Source organism: Cynara cardunculus, assembly GCF_001531365.2.
Source record: "Cynara cardunculus var. scolymus isolate 2C chromosome LG 6, CcrdV1, whole genome shotgun sequence".
Classification (NCBI taxonomy): Eukaryota; Viridiplantae; Streptophyta; class Magnoliopsida; order Asterales; family Asteraceae; genus Cynara; species Cynara cardunculus.
Window position 1 is genome coordinate 16,098,769 of NC_037533.1, and position 17,816 is coordinate 16,116,584.

General features: G+C 34.2%; 2 protein-coding genes across 2 annotated transcripts in view; one reads left to right on the plus strand and one right to left on the minus strand.

Moving 5' to 3' along the window:
- Positions 1 to 766: 766 nt before the first annotated feature.
- Positions 767 to 5,171, minus strand: LOC112514199 (two-pore potassium channel 1-like). The gene is made up of 3 exons (XM_025120529.1): positions 4,426 to 5,171; positions 1,046 to 1,128; positions 767 to 840 (listed from the first exon to the last, which is right to left on the minus strand). Exons 1-3 carry the CDS (start codon positions 5,169 to 5,171, stop codon positions 767 to 769), a joined length of 903 nt encoding a protein of 300 aa, XP_024976297.1.
- Positions 5,172 to 12,669: 7,498 nt separating this feature from the next.
- LOC112514200 (two pore potassium channel a-like) overlaps positions 12,670 to 17,816 on the plus strand; it is a 9,089-nt gene continuing 3,942 nt past the window's right edge. Inside the window, exons 1-2 of the mRNA XM_025120530.1 lie at positions 12,670 to 13,424; positions 13,696 to 13,778. Of these exons, the coding sequence (XP_024976298.1) occupies positions 12,670 to 13,424; positions 13,696 to 13,778 (838 nt within the window). The remainder of the gene's footprint in view (positions 13,425 to 13,695; positions 13,779 to 17,816) is intronic.

Consider the following 17,816-nt stretch of genomic DNA (forward strand, 5'->3'; position numbering starts at 1 on the left):
TATAACGAAGGAGAAATAAAAAGCGTCAAGGATGCTGTTTGTTTTCTTTCCACAGATGTGGTGTCTGGCAACATAAAAGATAACAATACTCGAACCCAAGTAGATAACAAAGACGATGATTGTATCCCATACATCATCTGAGTTCCCAAGCTTCAGTATATGATCTTTGAAAGAAGGCTTCGATGGTCTGATCGATGACGCTTGGTCTCCATCGATAGAATGTCCCACAGAATTTCGATATGTACCATTCTTCGTGTGTCCTGAAAAACAATTCAAAGCTTCAATATCAATATTGTTGATGAACATAAGCATACCACTAAAAATTAGGCTTTTACCGCCCGAAATCCATCGGAAAAGTGGGTTTATGATGAATGATGAATACCACTGCCGAAAAAAACCTCGCTAGAAAACATCACCCGCAGAATCACCGTAACTCTTAGTTAATGTTACATGGATGTCTTTATAAAGAAGACGTCTAAGCCGTACAATAATGATTAGGGTTGGGTTGTCGTGTGGGTGTGAGATCAACCTGTTTTCTTGAGACCCATGAAAAGAATAGGTGTAAAGTATGAAATCATATTGAACATTCACAACAAAAACACTACGAAGGTACAAAAACTAACCTTCAATTCAAGCGTTTTTGTTTTGAAGGTTCACTGGTATTTTGTACTTTCATACTGTTTTGTTGTTAATGGTCATTGTTATTTTGTGTTCTCATCAGTCTCATGAAAACATATTGGTCTCACATGATCTGAAATCATAATGATTATTCACTAAGACATAGTTGAGCAAAATGTTGATTAGGGATAACCTTGACACGGCCTACATAGAACCCGACACCTACAAACCACATGTGAGGAAATATTTGAGAACTAACTCAACATATGAGACTAGCAAAAGGGTTCAAGCCTGTCTCACATGATATTCAAACTTGAAACTGTTGTGTATTTTAACAAATGAGCTACATGCTGGGAGCATCTATTAAGACACACACACACACACACACATATATACACACATATAATATCACGTGTCATGAACCTACCTGACACTTTAATATTAGGTTTCATGTCTGCCCAGCGTAACTGTTTTATCTCCCTGCGCCTATAACGGACATATGCATCACGCCTATGATATCACCAAATTAAATAGATACAATTAGCATAAGGCCAAAAGTTAATTGACTTCTCATCATTAATATTTAGTGGTGAGAAAATGTATAGTGGTTATTAACTTACTACAATAAAATTGGGTTTATAAAACCTTAACTTTTTTTAAGGTATTGTTTGGTTCATTGAATTCAAAGGTATTGAAATGATTAATTCCTTTGATCAAATTCCAATTTTTTGGTTCACATATTGAAATGGATGAAATCCTATAAATTCGACAAATTAAGGAATTCATCATTCTTTAGTATAGATGAATGAATTGAATTTCATCCCGTTAACCAACACCGCCTACCCCCTACCACCACGACTATGCTACATGCTATTATTGTCACTGTCATACCTTACCCCTACCCCACCACCATGCCATTATTGTCGTTGTTACAACTTCCACCACCCCTCCCCCATTTGCACCCACCACTGACCATCATACCACTACTGCTGTCGACATAGTTGCCACCCCCACCCCTTCACCTACACACCCCATCTCCACCCTCACCCGCCTACAGTCATCCCCACCTAACCCGCACCAACCACCATGCCATTATTATTGTCATAAAAACTACCACACCATTTACACAAACAACCGACCACCATGCCAATATTGACATATTGTCGTCGCCATAGCTACCAACCACCCCCTGCCACCACAAGCCACATACATGGTGGCAGGAGGTGTAAGGTTTTGGGGGCAAAGGTCGGGATAGAGGTGTAGGTGGGTTGGGGTGGCAACTATGATGACAACAATAAAGGCATGGTGGTCGGTGGGGTGAGGTTGGGCCCGGGGCCAACCACCATGCCACTACTATCATGCCACTATTGTTTTCATCACAACAACCACCCCACCCAACCGACCATGTGCAACTACTGTTGTTACAATAATCACCCCACCCAACCGACCATCATGCCACTACTAATGTTACAGTAGCCAACAACACTCACCCCACCCTCACCGACCATCATGCCACTATTGACGTTACAGTAGCCAACAACACTCACCCCACCCTCACCGACCACCTATTGTCATCATAATAACCACCCCCACCTACCTTGTAGGGATGCAGGTGGAGACGAGGCAAGGGCATGTGGATGCAGGGGCTGGATAGGGACGCGATGAGGCAGGTCATGATGGGTGCAAAGGGTTACCACCTTGGCCACCATACACCCTCATGGGCGGTGGGATGAGAGAGGCCGAGAGCATGGCGGGGGGCATGGGTGTTGGAGTGATGGCTACTAACCACCCATCCTACCACCATGCTACTACTGTTGTCGTCACAACTATCACCCTACCCTCCCCCCAAACAAAGATGAACATTCAATCTTTTATGAGATTTTGTTCCAGTTCCTATCAACCAAATGTATGGTCAAATTCCATCAAATTTTAATTTCAATTCTTTCAAAGCCAAATTTCTTTTTTTTTAGATCTCAATTCCACCAAATTCATTATATGAACCAAAACCTTCCAAGAGTCATAATAGACTATTTTACGGAACTTAAGTTTATAAGAACAAATAAATTAAGTTGTGTCCTGTGTAAATATGTTGCAATAAGTTTATATAATGTTTTTGGACGTTTTAATAAGTTTCTATGACAATTTTAAAATAAAGGTTCCTATTAATTTTGTAGATATTATTTGTAATAGCGTTTTTAGGACCCTTTTCAAAAGCACCTATAATAAAAAACTAAAAAAGCACTTCATTAATTTTAAAAGTATCTTAAAAACTATTTAAGACAAAAACTTTCTATAAACTTATTGCAGCACTATCACATAGGTTACAAAAGTGTTTAGTATTATTACCTTAAGTCCCATAAATCAGTCTATTAGGACACTTAGAGCATCTCCAATAAATTCTCTACAATTTCTCTAAAATAGAAAACTATATAAAGATCTCTAAATTGATTACATTCAGTTCCAACAAATTCTGTATTTTAAAGATTTCAATATTAATTACAATGTGAAAATATTTTATAATTTCATCATCCCGATACACTTTTAAAAATTATATAAAATAATGATAATTCAATCTCATCGGTTGGATAAGAAAATCGTTTCTCTCATATCATTAAGATATCAGGTTTTAGAGAATTATCTAAATTTAGAGTTTTCTCTAGTTTAGAGAACACACTACAACAAAATCGGGTTTATAGAATGCAAAAAATTTCTAAGCGTCCAAATAAACCATTTTATAAGTCTTTAACTTATAGTAGCAAAAAAATAAAGCATGACATAAGTTATAGGATGTTTCTGAGCATCATAACAAGTTTTTTAAGATTTTTTTTATAAAAAAAAAGTCGTATTAGTTATTTTATAGAATACTATTTGAAAAAATGTCTTATTAAAACAAGTTTTATATAAAAAGATGGTTTACAGGACACTTTTTCAAAAGTATCATATAAAATAGCTAATGTGACACTTTGTATCAAAGGTGCCCTAGAAATTTGTTAAAACATCCAAAAACGTCCTATGAACTTATTATAACGTATTTAGATTTGACACTTTATTTATTGCTCATATAAATTAAGTGTTACAAAACAGTCTGCTATGACCCTTAGAAATTGATAGAGTCCTACAAACCTAATTTTATTGTAATGACAATATACATAATCTGTAAAAGCAAAATAGATAACAAATCCTCTATTTTCTCTACTGTTGTAAATACTTTCAGATATTTATGGTGTTCTATAAACCTGATTTTGTTGTCATGATTAGGGCTGTAAACGAACTGAACGTTTAGTGAACCGTTCGGCGAAATTTTTTTTTATTTAATAAATGAACGAACGTGAACAATTTTTTTTGTTCGTTTAGTTAAACGAACGAACATGAACAAGATTCTCATTCGTTCATTTATGTTCATGAACGTTCGTTCATTTACCGTTCGTTTACGTTAGTTTATATTCGTTCATTTATATATCAAATTTAATATATAGTCTTTTATTTATTTACTTTGAATTCGAATAATATTTATTTATGTTCGTTTAACCCGTTCGTTTTCCCATTCGTTTAGCATGTTAATAAACGAACATAAATGAACACGAACACACCTGATTTCTAAACGAACGAACACGAACACAAAGATTTTCGTTCGTTTATCGTTCGTGTTCGTTCGTTTGTTCGGTTAAGTTAAACGAACGAACATGAACAAGCCTCCGTTCGTGTTCGTTCGTTTGTTCGGTTAAGTTAAACGAACGAACATGAACATGCCTCCGTTCGCATTCGTTCGGTTCGTTTACAACCCTAGTCATGATCAGAATTACTTACCTTATAAAGCCATCCTCATCAAAATCATTTGGCTGCAATTCTGCAAGTGTGGGCTTTCTTTCGAGATTCTTTTTCACGGACAACCATTTCGTTCTTTGCCTCCATACCTCCGTTACAACACCGGTAATGGCAGTTAGAGTAATCATTCCGTATAATATCCAAATTAGCGCAATGATCCGTCTACCTTCCGTTGAAAAGCATTCATCGATACTTAAGACGGTTGTAATTGTTGAAGAAACACAATATAATGCACGAAAAAAGTGCATATTCCCGATGCAAACCAAGAGAACGATCCCGCCAACCATATGCACTGCTAGGGAGACTGCTAGCACCTTCCAGTACTTTATCATCATTATGCTCGAATATTGCATCTTTCGATGATTTTTCGCTGAATCAAGTACCTTAGATGGTTTCGGTTGAGTGGCTAAAATTTGGTTCGCACCTAGACTCATCAGTGCCCCAAAAATGAACATACCCACAATGGCGAAGCAAATGGCAAGTAGTATTGCAAGACTGTTATTAGGAGTAAGGTCTTTATACCCACTAGAAGTCATTAAAATGATGGCGAAATAACAAGCATCAAGGATACGTTTTGTGTTCTTTCCACAAAATTGGTGTATGACGAAATAAAAAGATATCGTGGCAACAAATACGTAGCCAAGACAACCGATCCCAAATATCTTCAACTCATAATGTTTCCACGGTTTGGTTGATGAAGCGTCCTCGTTTCCATCTTTGGTCGTCATGACAGCACGGCGTACATCACTTGTTAAGAGTCCTGAAAACAATCCAGAACTTCAACATCAAAATTGTTTAACTACAGAGGTGCGGAGATGCAGAGGTCTGATGGAATCCGGTGCAATAGCAAAATTGTTGGTGTACATATATGAGTAAATAGCAACTGAATTCCTTGTTTGCGGGATTAATTATTATCAACCAAGATTTTGTATAGCACAACAATTAGAGCTTGTAGTAGAGGTGTTCTTGGTCCAATTTGGATGGTTTAAACCCCCAAATCGCAAACTAACCAAACTGCAACGATAGTTTAGAAAAATTTCTAAATCCAGTGGTTTGGCATCAAGTTACCAAACCGGACCACAAAAGACGGTATGATCTGACTGGTTTTGACGGGTTTTTGGCATATTATGGGCTTTAAACAAAAAAAAGCGTAACATATATCTCCAAAAGAAATTTCTACCAATAACCCATTCAAAAATTATAAAAGAAACATCTATCTCTAAGATATAAAAAAACATTGAGCAAGTTAAAAAACGTTAAACAAAGTTCACCAATAGACAAACATTGAATGTAACATTTTGGATGAATTCTTATTTAACTAGGCTACAAATGTTGAACATGCAACATGAAAACTAAACAAATACTGTTTGGGGATATGGATAACTCGGAGGCAATCTTCCAGGAGGTACTCCAAAAGAAGATGTTACTGTTGTAGTCTCTATTACTGTGAAACAGTATACGTGACAAAACAATGAAAGTTTTCTTGCTGCTCTACAAAATCCTGAACATGTATCCCCTAGCTCTCTATCTATACTTGTTGTTTTTGAATATTTTGATGTGTTCCCCAACGGTCTCCTGGGTATACCAGTCTGGAAAGTTAAATTCACCATCGATTAGTCCCGGGAGCTTCTCCTATTTCCAAGACTCCCTACCGAATGACTACAACTAAAATGAAAGAGTTTAAAACTCAACTTGATGATTTATTGAAAAAAGGTTTATTTCAGCCCAGTGTTTCACCCTGAGGAGCTCCAGTTCTCTTTGTAAAAAAGAAAGACGGTACGATGCGTCTTTGTATCGATTACCAGGAGCAAGTGTAGCATATATAGGCAACCAACATTGTTAACTTTCTAGCATCCCTAACCCTTTAATATATATACTAGAAGAGTACTCGCGCAATATAGTGAGACACATCTCGATTTTAATGTTTTATTTTATTAGTTGTTTCTGTCGATGTTATACTACGATTTTATGTGTTTTTAAAAAAACAATAAGGATTTTATTTTTGAATAAAATATAAATTTGAAGATATTATAAAAATTTGAAAAAAAAATAATATATCAAATTAACTATTTAAAAGTTCTATTTTTTATGCAATTTCTTTAATTTTTTTTATTATAATTTAATTTAAGTTTAATAACGAAATAATTTATTTTTAGTTTAATAATATAACATTTTATAAAAATGATAATCAAGTATTCTGTTAGAACTCAATTATTATCCTAATTATATTTTAGATTTTTTATATTTAAAATGAGATGTTTATCCTGTATTTGATTATTTTTATTTGCAGTTACACAAATTCATATATGGAGCTTTAATAAGTTGTACTTACGCACAATCTAATTGCAATATTGAGTTTTAAGTAATATGCATTATTAAACAATACTTTACGCATAAAAAGTGGTTTTTAAGAGTTTTTTTTGTCAAATGCTTTATAATATAGTATAGATACACAACTACATCTTCCAACATTTTACATTTAAGTATGTGAATATCTTTTTTGAACAAATAAATCATTAAATTTAATGAAATCGAATAAATAAATTTTTGAACTTAGTAGAACGGTAAAACCTAATTGACACGTGTTCCTCAAAACACAAATGAGCTTTTAGGGGGGATTTTGAAGGTGTATAAGGGAACAAGAAGAGCACAAATGAACTTTGCATTCCTCTGTTACCTTTAATAATTTTGGGAGGCCTACTCCCCATAAAAATTGTCTACCTGAAACTGTCCCTTGACCCGTACGTCCTGACACAAGGTTAGAACGTTGTTTCTTTATTTTCACATGTATGCCTTGTTATTGAGCTTTAACTAACGTCAAACACGAATATGTTTAATTAATTACAGAAAATTTAGCTACAGAAGAACACTTTTTCATTTTGACGAGAGTGCATAATGTTAACGTGGGAGTATCTTCCTAGCATTTCGAGCATTTTTACAACATAAGATTTCCTACTATCTTGGTTAATTTCTTTCTTAAGAGCTCAGTTGACCTCTGGACTAGTTAGCTTCACCCATCGCATCATCTCAATTAACCGTGTTTGGAAATTTAATTTCTAAAGAAATTATGACTACTATTACATGATCACCATTATCGATAAAATTAGGTACTAAACAACACTATGAGTGAATCTTCGAAGTTAGAATCTCTATATGTCAATCTCATATATACTTAGTACACTTTATTACTCATTTACAACATGTATTACGTTAATTGCACCTACATATAGTTGAAAACACATATACTACTAGCTGCTGATATCAAATTAACATTCTCACATGTTTCAGTCTTCTTTTGAATTTGGTTGTGATTTTCTTTTCTGGATTTGGTTGTAATGTCGCGTACGGTTTTTATCGTGAGTTTTTTTAGTCATCGTTGTCGTCCGTAAGAGCTAAGATGTAGTTATGAATAGGAACCCAAGGCCAAAATCTACATTTTATTAAATAAAATGGAATAAAAAGCCAATTAGAATTAACTTACCACGTTAAGCATATTTAATAAGATTAATTAAAAAAATAAGTATATGTCTTCTTTCCTACGCATGTTCCAAAACATAATAATGATATATTACTTTATATCCTCGTACATGAGAACAATGCAATTATTGCAACAACTTCTTTAATTAATCTATTTCTTTTAACTTATTTATTTTAATAATTCAGATCACTTTTTTTATTAACCTGAATATCCAACCCGTTATACGAGCCAATTAATCTCAGAGTGACCACCTTCTTTGCAGATAGCTCGGAGTCACCACATTTGGAACCTCCGTGGCCACAAGAGGATTTTTATTTCTCATTGGATTTGAACCTGAGACATCCTGATACTTTTGACCTTTGGAGCCAAGCTCAAACCAATCAGACACCATCCTTGTGGTTCAGATCACATGTTTTTATGTGTAATTGCTAGAAAATTATATATTCCATCCATTTACACTTCATTAAGGGGTTGTTTGTTTACCTCTTGATAATTTCATTAAGATGTAGAATCTGAATCGTTAAAAAAAAGTCTGCCTTTTAATGTTTTTAAAACTCTCTGAATGATTTTGTATCACGAGTCTCCCTTAACCATTCCACATCCTAATTTCATTGTAAATAATTAACAAACAATTATATTTCATTTTGCACTATATCATGAAAACCTCTTAATCATTCTAAGTATTTAATCATTATGCACCAAACCATTCAGTAACTGCATAACAACCCTTAATTAACAAAAAATTTCTTATAATTTTATACCCATATAATGATTTGAGTTTGCTATGAATTCTTTTAGTTATCTCAAAACTGATCATTATAGAAGACGAATTTTGAGAAGAATCATTCCAACCTTTTTAAAATCATAAATTTTCTTATTTTAATCGTTATAACATTAAAAAGCTTGGCATGTTTTTGTTTGCTTTTATATATTATACCACAAAAAATATCAAATAACATGATTTGTATGTTTACTTTTATAGAAATGTTGGATCGATCGAAGTATGTACATGTTGATATATCCAGACATCAACGATTACCCGATAATAAATAAGAAAATAAACCTTAACTTAACCTCGATTTCGAATGTATACGTATCATAGTCTTAAAGTTGTTGGATGGTTCTCACGTTTGCATTTTGATAACAAATACTACAACAAAATCGGGTTTATAAGACGCCCCCAATTTCTAAGTGTCCTAATAGACCTCTTTATAAGACTTAGTTTATAAGACCAAAAAAATAAACCGTCCTATCTAAACGCGTTGCAATAAGTTTATATGACCTTTTTTTGATGTCGTAATAAGTTATTCAAGACACTTTTAATACAAAGCGTCTCATTAGCAACTTTATAGGACACTATTTGAAAAACTGTCCTATAAAAACAAATGTTCTATAAAAAATTGAGTTTATAGGACACTTTTGAGAAAATGTCATATAAAGTTGCTAATGCGACACTTTGTATTAAAAATATTCCAAAAAAACTTGTTAAGATGCCTAAAAGTGTCATATAAACTTATTACAACACCTTTAGATAGAACACTATATATTTTGGTCTTATAAATTAAGTCCTATAAAGCGGTCTATTGAGACGCTTAGAGATTGGGAGTGTCCTATAAACCTAATTTTGTTGTAGTAAAACATATATGTTAGATGATCGATAGGTATATATTACATAGCGTTCCGACCTTATTTCTCAATTTCATATAACTAAAAGAAGTGCCAGTTGTTGCTGATAGATTAAGGTGGGAAACTCTTGGTCTTGGCGCAACCCATCCGAGATGGCAGAGAATCTGAGTAATTTGAACATCTGAGGGAGGTAATTGGGCGGGGATTGCTCTTTGTCCGATAATCCAAACAGATGGATTTAGGTTTTATTTTCTAATGATCTGTTTTTTGTTAGTTCTTTGCGATATATTATCGACAAAGCTTTCTTGGGTGTTAGGTGAAAGGGAGACGATATGGAACCATATATATGACTCCTCCTAGAGTAAACATTTTCATGTGGAGGGTTATGCTCGATAGAATTCCACCAGTGACATTTACTATTCAGCCTTACGTCTGATTTGTGGATTCGAGGCTGAATCTACCCGACATGTAGAGGCTGTTTACCAATACTTGTAGATAAACTCCTAATTATTTATTTTTCAGATTCAAATGACAATCACATGATAAACTTCTAATCATTTAATTTTTAGATTTAATTGAAAATCACGACATAATAACAAACACTTGTGATGGTCGTTCAAATCTCAAAAATAAATAATAACCAATAAAATTGGTACATTCCTTCATTTTATTGGTTCGCTATAGTTTCATACTTTGCCACCGATCTGTTGATATATCAAGAGAAAAATGACATACTTTTTTAGTTTTATATGTGTAAGGATTTATTCATTCAAAAAATATTCAAGTCTTTTAATCGCTTAAAATATGGAAGTCCGTAGGTTTTGCCGTTTTCGTAAGTTTAGAAATTTATTTGTTCGATTTTAATAAGTTTAAAGATTTATTTGTTAGATTTCAACAAATTTACAAGGATTTATTCTTAAAAAGTATTCAAGAACTTAAATCCCTCAAATTATGAAAGTACATTGGGGTTTTCTAGACTTTTCCGTTACTCATATTTGTTGAGTTCAAGTATGTAACTTTTGTTTTCCATGGATCATATTAGGGGTGCTCAAAAACCCAACCAACCCGATCAACCCAACCCAATTCAACGCAAAATAACCTAATCCGAAACAACCCGATGTCTAATCGAGTTGTAAAATTGTCAAATCGTAGGTATTGGGTAACTATTATTTGAACCCAACACAACCCAACCCGATGAACCTGATATCCTTTTATTTATTTGATTTAATATGATTGTTGAATTTTTATTAATATATAATTAGACAATTACACTATCATGTATGCTCTTCATATACACATATTTTCAATCTATTCACATCCCTATATAACTCATTCATATATATGTTCAGTAACTGTGAATACATATATGTAAATTGAGAAAATTAACTGAATGTAATATACGTAAGAAATATAAATAAATTATATCAAATACTTAAAGGAAAAAATAATTGTTAGGTTGTAGACCTCATTATGATATAAATGATTGAGCTAAAATACATGGAATACTATATCATAACATAAGGGTTCTTGTTATTTAATTATTATGTTTGAGAATCTTTTTAGTATATAATGGGGGGTTTAAACAAATTATGATAGCAACCCCTTTCTTTCTTTAATACAAAAGGTTGACGTTTAAGAGTTGACACATGTTTTTATTCTCATCAAGTAGTAGTAATATATGTATACATATATATATATATATAGAGAGAGAGAGAGACATATATGATCGTGGAGGTTTAAATGAGAACACTTTCATTTTATGAGAACGCGAGAACACTCTTATCACATTTGATGATAAACGTAAGGGGACCACGTGGTGTGCGGACGATGTATCCTGCGATTAGATAACGCCAAAAATCATGATCTGCGTTTATGATTTAGTATCACATGTGATGGATTATAATATCATATCAAGAACACCTTTATCACATGTGATAAATACATGTGAGAGAGTTTAGTGGCATAAGGGCGACTTGGCCAACAACCTAGATCATGCCAAAAGTCGTCCACATATCTGATTTAGTTCCACATTTGTTATATGTGATGGAATATTGTATCACAACTAAATTTTCTATAGTGAAATTAGAGGCTGTTTGGATCATGAAAATTGAAAGGAATTGGAATGTCTAATCATTTGACCACATTCTAAATAGAGTGTTTGGTTCATTGAATAAAACTATGGAATCCTTTCAATTCCAGTTGATTCCTTCAATCACAGATTCTACAATTCCATGGCAATATGCTAGTATTTTAATTCCTTTCCTAAGATTCCTTTCATAATCCAATTCCGTTAAGAATTTTATTCCAATTCCATGCAACCAAACACAATCACAATGCATGGTCAAATTCCATCAGATTTCATTCCATTCCTTTAAAATCAAATTCATTTGATGAATTCCAATTCCATCGAATTCCATTCTACGAACCAAACGTCCCCTTATGTTCTTGCGTTCTCATAAAATGAATGTGTTGTCGTTTGAACCCTTCCCAATATATATATATATATATATTATATATATATATATTATATATATATATATATTTATATTATATATATATATATCTGTATATATATACATACAAATATACATATACACACATATATACATATATATATATATATAGAGAGAGAGAGAGAGTCTCATTTACATTTCCATCACCATTGTATAATCAACGCTATTCATCTACAAGGTTGCAGATCTGGAATTTCATCCATTAATGATATTGGTAAGCTTTGTTTCTTCTCTTCTTCCTCACAACCTTTACACAAGTGTGAATTCATTTAGTTCCAACGCTAATAGACTTCTACATTGCGTACAAGTTACAACTCTATGCAGTGTTGCATCAACTAGATTTACATCATTTTTCCTATATATATATATATATATATATATATATATATATATATTGGAACCTCTATTCTAACCTCAAGGACTTTTTTTCTAGAGTATGTCAGGGTTTTGCATGTTCTCACAGCAAATTCTGAAGAAATAGTAGCATAATTTGGGACTGGGTTCCCCGTATATATATATATATATATATATATGTTCACCAACAATTTTGATATTGAAGATTTGAATTGTTTCTTAGGACTCTTAACAAGTGGTGCACACTGAGCTTCCATGGCATCCAACTGCGGAAACCAAGCTTCATCAACGAGACCACCCAAATGTTCCGATTCAAAAAGAGTAACCGATACCAAATACGGCTTGTTTATCGTAATCTTCTGTCTTACGTACATAGGTGTCGCCACGATATCCTTTTATGGCGTTCGAGACCATATTCGCGGAAAGAAAACAAACGATTTCCTTGATGCTATTTATTTCACCATTGTTTTAATGACTTCTGCTGGGTATAAAGACCTTCAACCTCATAGAACTCTCGCAATACTACTTGCCACTTTCTAYGCCCTCGTTGGTATCGTTGTTTTCGGGGTACTGATGAGTYTAGGTGCGGACAACATTTTAGCCACGCAAATGGGGAAAAAAGAGTTTCTTGCTTCGGTGTTGGACAATAAAACGGTGCAATATCCGAGTGGACTGAAAATAAAGTGGAAGGTGCTAACGGTCATGCTCGCGCTGCATTTATTCTTCGGGACGCCTCTCTTGATTTTCGTTGGGRAAATGCACTTTTTYCGCGCCYTATATTGTGTCTCWTCAACATTTACAACCGTCTTAAGTGACGAGAAATGCTTCTCAACGAAAGGTAGACGCTTCTTTGCGGTATTCTGGATATTATTCGGAGYGTTCGTTTTAAGTGGCATGATATATATCATCACGGAGACGTATCATCACCGACGCAAATGGTTAGTCGGGAAAAAGGATGACAAACTTGTAGACATGCTCCCAAGTGATCTTGATGATGATGGCTTTATAACGTAAGTACAATTAGCAACCATGAAACACTCTACGTTTTGTCTAACCAGTCACACTAATACTGATCCTGGTCTTTTGTCGGATAAAAATCTATTGTTAAGGGGCTGTTTGGTAGTTGCTGAATGGTTTGGTGTAAAATGATTAATTGGTCATAATGATTAAGAGGCTCTCATGATATAGTGCAAAATAAAATATAATTGTTTGATAATTGTTTTGGGGGAATGATTTTCTTATGCTAATTGCATCCATTTAATTTGGTGATTTCATGCATAGGGAACTCGGATTTCTTGAATACAAGGGCAGGAGGGCAAAAAGGTTACATCAAGAAGGAAAGCTTGTCGACGTTAAAGTGCCAGGTAGGTTGATCATGACACGTGATGTTATATATAATTATTTGATAGTGTCTTAATGATATAGAAAGTGACTTATTTTAGTAAGCATCTAAATGGGACAGCTTTATGTAGAAAACCTAGTTTTTTTTCGAATTTGCACCTCCCAATTAAAAACACGGTTATTTCATATGAAAAAATTCTATCAAACAAAAACCATCTTAATCTATACCAACAGATTAATCCAACCAAACAGCCCCTTAATTAACAATCATTGTGGTATGATGTGGACGTCCTCTTTACACAAACATCTGGCATTAATACAATAAGTTTTGTTTATAAGACATCAAAAATATCTGAATGGATTAACAGCGAACTACAATGCAATAAGTTTATAATACACTTTGAGAATCTTAAGAAGCTTTTAAAACATTTTAGAAATAAATTGTTATATTAGTTTTTTAACGAGACATTTTTGTGAAATGTCCTATAAACACATTTTTTTTTCCAGATGATTGTTTTTAAAGGACGTTTTTCCAAATAATGTCATAAAAAATTAATATATATATATATATATATATATATATATATATATATCCAAGCGAATATTCTTGTATGGCACGAGGGTCAAGTTTGTCGTTTCCTACATTGTGGACATACGGCACGTGATCAAAGATACAAATATAATTGAAACAAACTGATTTCTTACCTTTTCACCTTTTCGGGAATCTTACTATTAATCGCCGATGATAGAAGGCGGTTAATGATGTGCACGACTAAAAATAAAGCTTCGCCCCAAAAAACTTTAGAGAAACTGGCGGTTAACCTTATACATCTTACTTTCTCTAGCCATAGTTGATTCATCCGTTTCACCACTCCATTCGATTGTGGATCTTGTAGAGTAATGAAGTGTCGATGGATCCCCTTTTCTTTGCAAAATGAGATGAACTCACTACTTTTGAGTTCTCCACCGTTATCTGATCTCAACACCTTCAACTTTCTTCTGGATTAAGTTTCCACCAAAGCTAAACATTGTTTGAACTTTTCAAACAAGTCTGATTTTTATTTCATGATAAAGATCCAAACTTTATGAGAATAATCATCAATGAAAGAGACGGAGTATTGACCTCCACTATGGGATTTAATGCTAGCGGGTCCCCAAACATTCGTATGTACTTAATCAAGAATTCCCGCTGTACTGTATTTGCCAACACCAAAAGAGACCTTTATTTGCTTTATAAGGATGCATTCCTTGCAAAAACTTAGGCTCTCAATTTCTTTTTCTTGATAAGGCTCCGCTTATGCAGGATCTCTAAATTTTTCTACGAAGTGTGGCCAAGTCTTAGATGCCATAGTTTGGAGCCCTATACCTTCTTTGCATTATATTCACCTACACATGCACTTACACCTGAAGTTTGTCCGTCTAGAAAATAGAGATTATTTGGAGCCTTCGTACATTTGATTATCACAAGAGTCCCATGAGAGATCCTCAAGGAGTCATTTTGCATACTAATCTTGCATCCAAGCTTTGTTAGTTGACCAAGGAAAATGAGATATTTAGTCATAAAGGAACATACATTACATGTGAAATAGTTCGGATCATGCCATCAAACATCTTCATCTTGATGGTACCAATGCCCAAGCTTTTACACACCGTATTGTTTGCCATGAGGATGTTGCTTCTTCTTTTTCTTCAAGTGACTAGAAAAGCTCCTTATGCGGAGTCATGTGGAAAGAATTCCCTGAATCCAAGACCTATTGGTCCTTGATAGTCTCACCTCCGGTTGACGCTGATTAGAGGATCATCAGAATCATTCACGACAACAAATGAAGATGAACTTTCCTTGTCGGTCTTGGCTTTAATACTTGGACATTCTTTAATCAAAATGTCTGGATTGATGACAATAATGGCAATTTCCACTCTTCTTGGACTTGCCTCCAAATTTTGGCTTGCGTGACTTTGAACGACCTTTTGATCTCTCTTTCGAAATTCATTGAGTCCTCTCCCTATAAATAACCCATGGTTGCTGCTCCTATCATCTTTATCAACATTCAAGCCATTTGATCCCTTAGATCCTCATTTAAGAGGCCATTTTCACATCTGTCATAGTTATAGTATCTCTACCATAAATTAATGAATTAGCAAAGCTAGTATACCTTTCAGGGAGGGAGGATAGAAGGATCATTGTCGTTTGTTCTCATCTATCTTCAAGTCTACTGATTTCATCTTCATAATCAAATCATCAAGAACGTTGAGACGAGACTTGATTGGTGTACTTTCCTTCATCTTGTTAGTGAAGCAAGTTTTGAGTAGGATGAGACTATTTGTGAGAGACTTCGTTAGGTAGAGCTCTTCTAGCTTGTTCCAAATGCCTCTTGCGGTTGTCTCTGAGCTTATCTCTGAAATCACTTTCTCTCCTATTGCTAGTTGTGATATCGTGAGAACCCATTATTCCATCTTCTCCAACTCTTCCTCCGATATATCAAGGGTGAGTTTGTCTAGTTCAAAAGACAACACAATGCACCCGGTTTCTTCGAAGTATTGGCTTCATCTTCCACTACTACTTTCCAAAGTCGCCGTCCCCATTCCACCTCTCAATATAAAGAGTGGATCCGGAAGCTGTTGGTCGGTTATATTTCACACATTTAGACTTAATGAAATTGGGCCACAAAGCAAGTATACAATACGGCTCAATGTCGTCTTTCCAAGTAATAAAGTGGTACAAGTACCAGATTATCGTCCACGGAGATTGTAGCCAAAGTTAGATTAGAGTCCAATGAAAGAGATGATTTCAGATGACGATTTTGAAGACTTTTGTTTGATTATAAGGTGAATTAAAACAGAATACAGAATATATAAAAGAAGCAAGGGTGTAAGACTTAAGGTGAGACCCAAACACAAATTCCAGCAGCCAATGCTATAGGAATGCTATAGCAAGCAGTGTTTCGAAACTAAGTTCCACCATCAATTTTGAAGGCATTCCTCTCGGACTTCACCACTGCACTATATTATAGCTTTCCACCCATATCTCTATGTGGTGTCCGGACCAGGGATAGTAACAAGATGGTGTTTTCAAAATATATGGATAAACAAATCTCTTTGTTAAAAATCACTTTCTCGAGTCGATTCCTATATCATTCGAGTTGGCGTGTTCTTGATAGTTCATCACTGAATCTATCACACTTTGACACTTTCGAAGAGTGACCAACCCGTCGGGAGTTAAGTTTTGAAAAACATAAATGACAAGTCTCCTTGTCGGCAACTTTCTCAAGTCTACCTYTTATGTCATTCAAGTTGACGTGCTTATCAATGGCTTATCTCTAAGTCCATCGCACTTTACACTTTCAAAGTGATCAACCCGTCAAGAAGTGTGCTTGATTTTTAAAAAAACTCGAATGAAACAATGGAATGTCGTTTACGAAAACACTTAGCTACTTTCGTTTGGTTTGAAAATCTCACATTTTCGTTTCACACCCAAGCTATAAGCTTAGCTACTTATAACGGAAAGTAAATTACAAGAAAAATGAATGACGAAAAGTAAAGACATAAACGTAAATTGCGTAAAGTAAATGACGAGAAAATAAAWGACGGGAATGTAAATTGCGAGAATGTAAATGACGAGAATGTAAATTGCGGAAATTAAATAACGGAAAGTAAATAACAATAAATGTAAAGGAACATAAAATAAAGAACAAGAAATTAAAAGACAAGAATTAAAAGATGAAAGCTTAAAACTCAAGAACTTTGATTTCTCAAAAGGGTTCTTAAAAATCAGCCCTAACCAGCTGATTTTGATCTTAGAGATGTGGTAAAGAGTGTATGGAAACACAAGGTTAAGCCCCCTATGTAACGCCCCAACCCACATATATTGCATGTAACACATATTTCATACCAAAAAAATACATATTCATATACATCTGGGTCCCGTAGTACAAGAAACTATCACGACCAAATACAAGGTCCAAAAATTCAAAATACAATCTTGTACTAATCATCAAAACTGTGCATCAAAAGCAATTCTTCAACCAAAATGCACGTAAGAAAAGCATTACATCTTTTCTTTT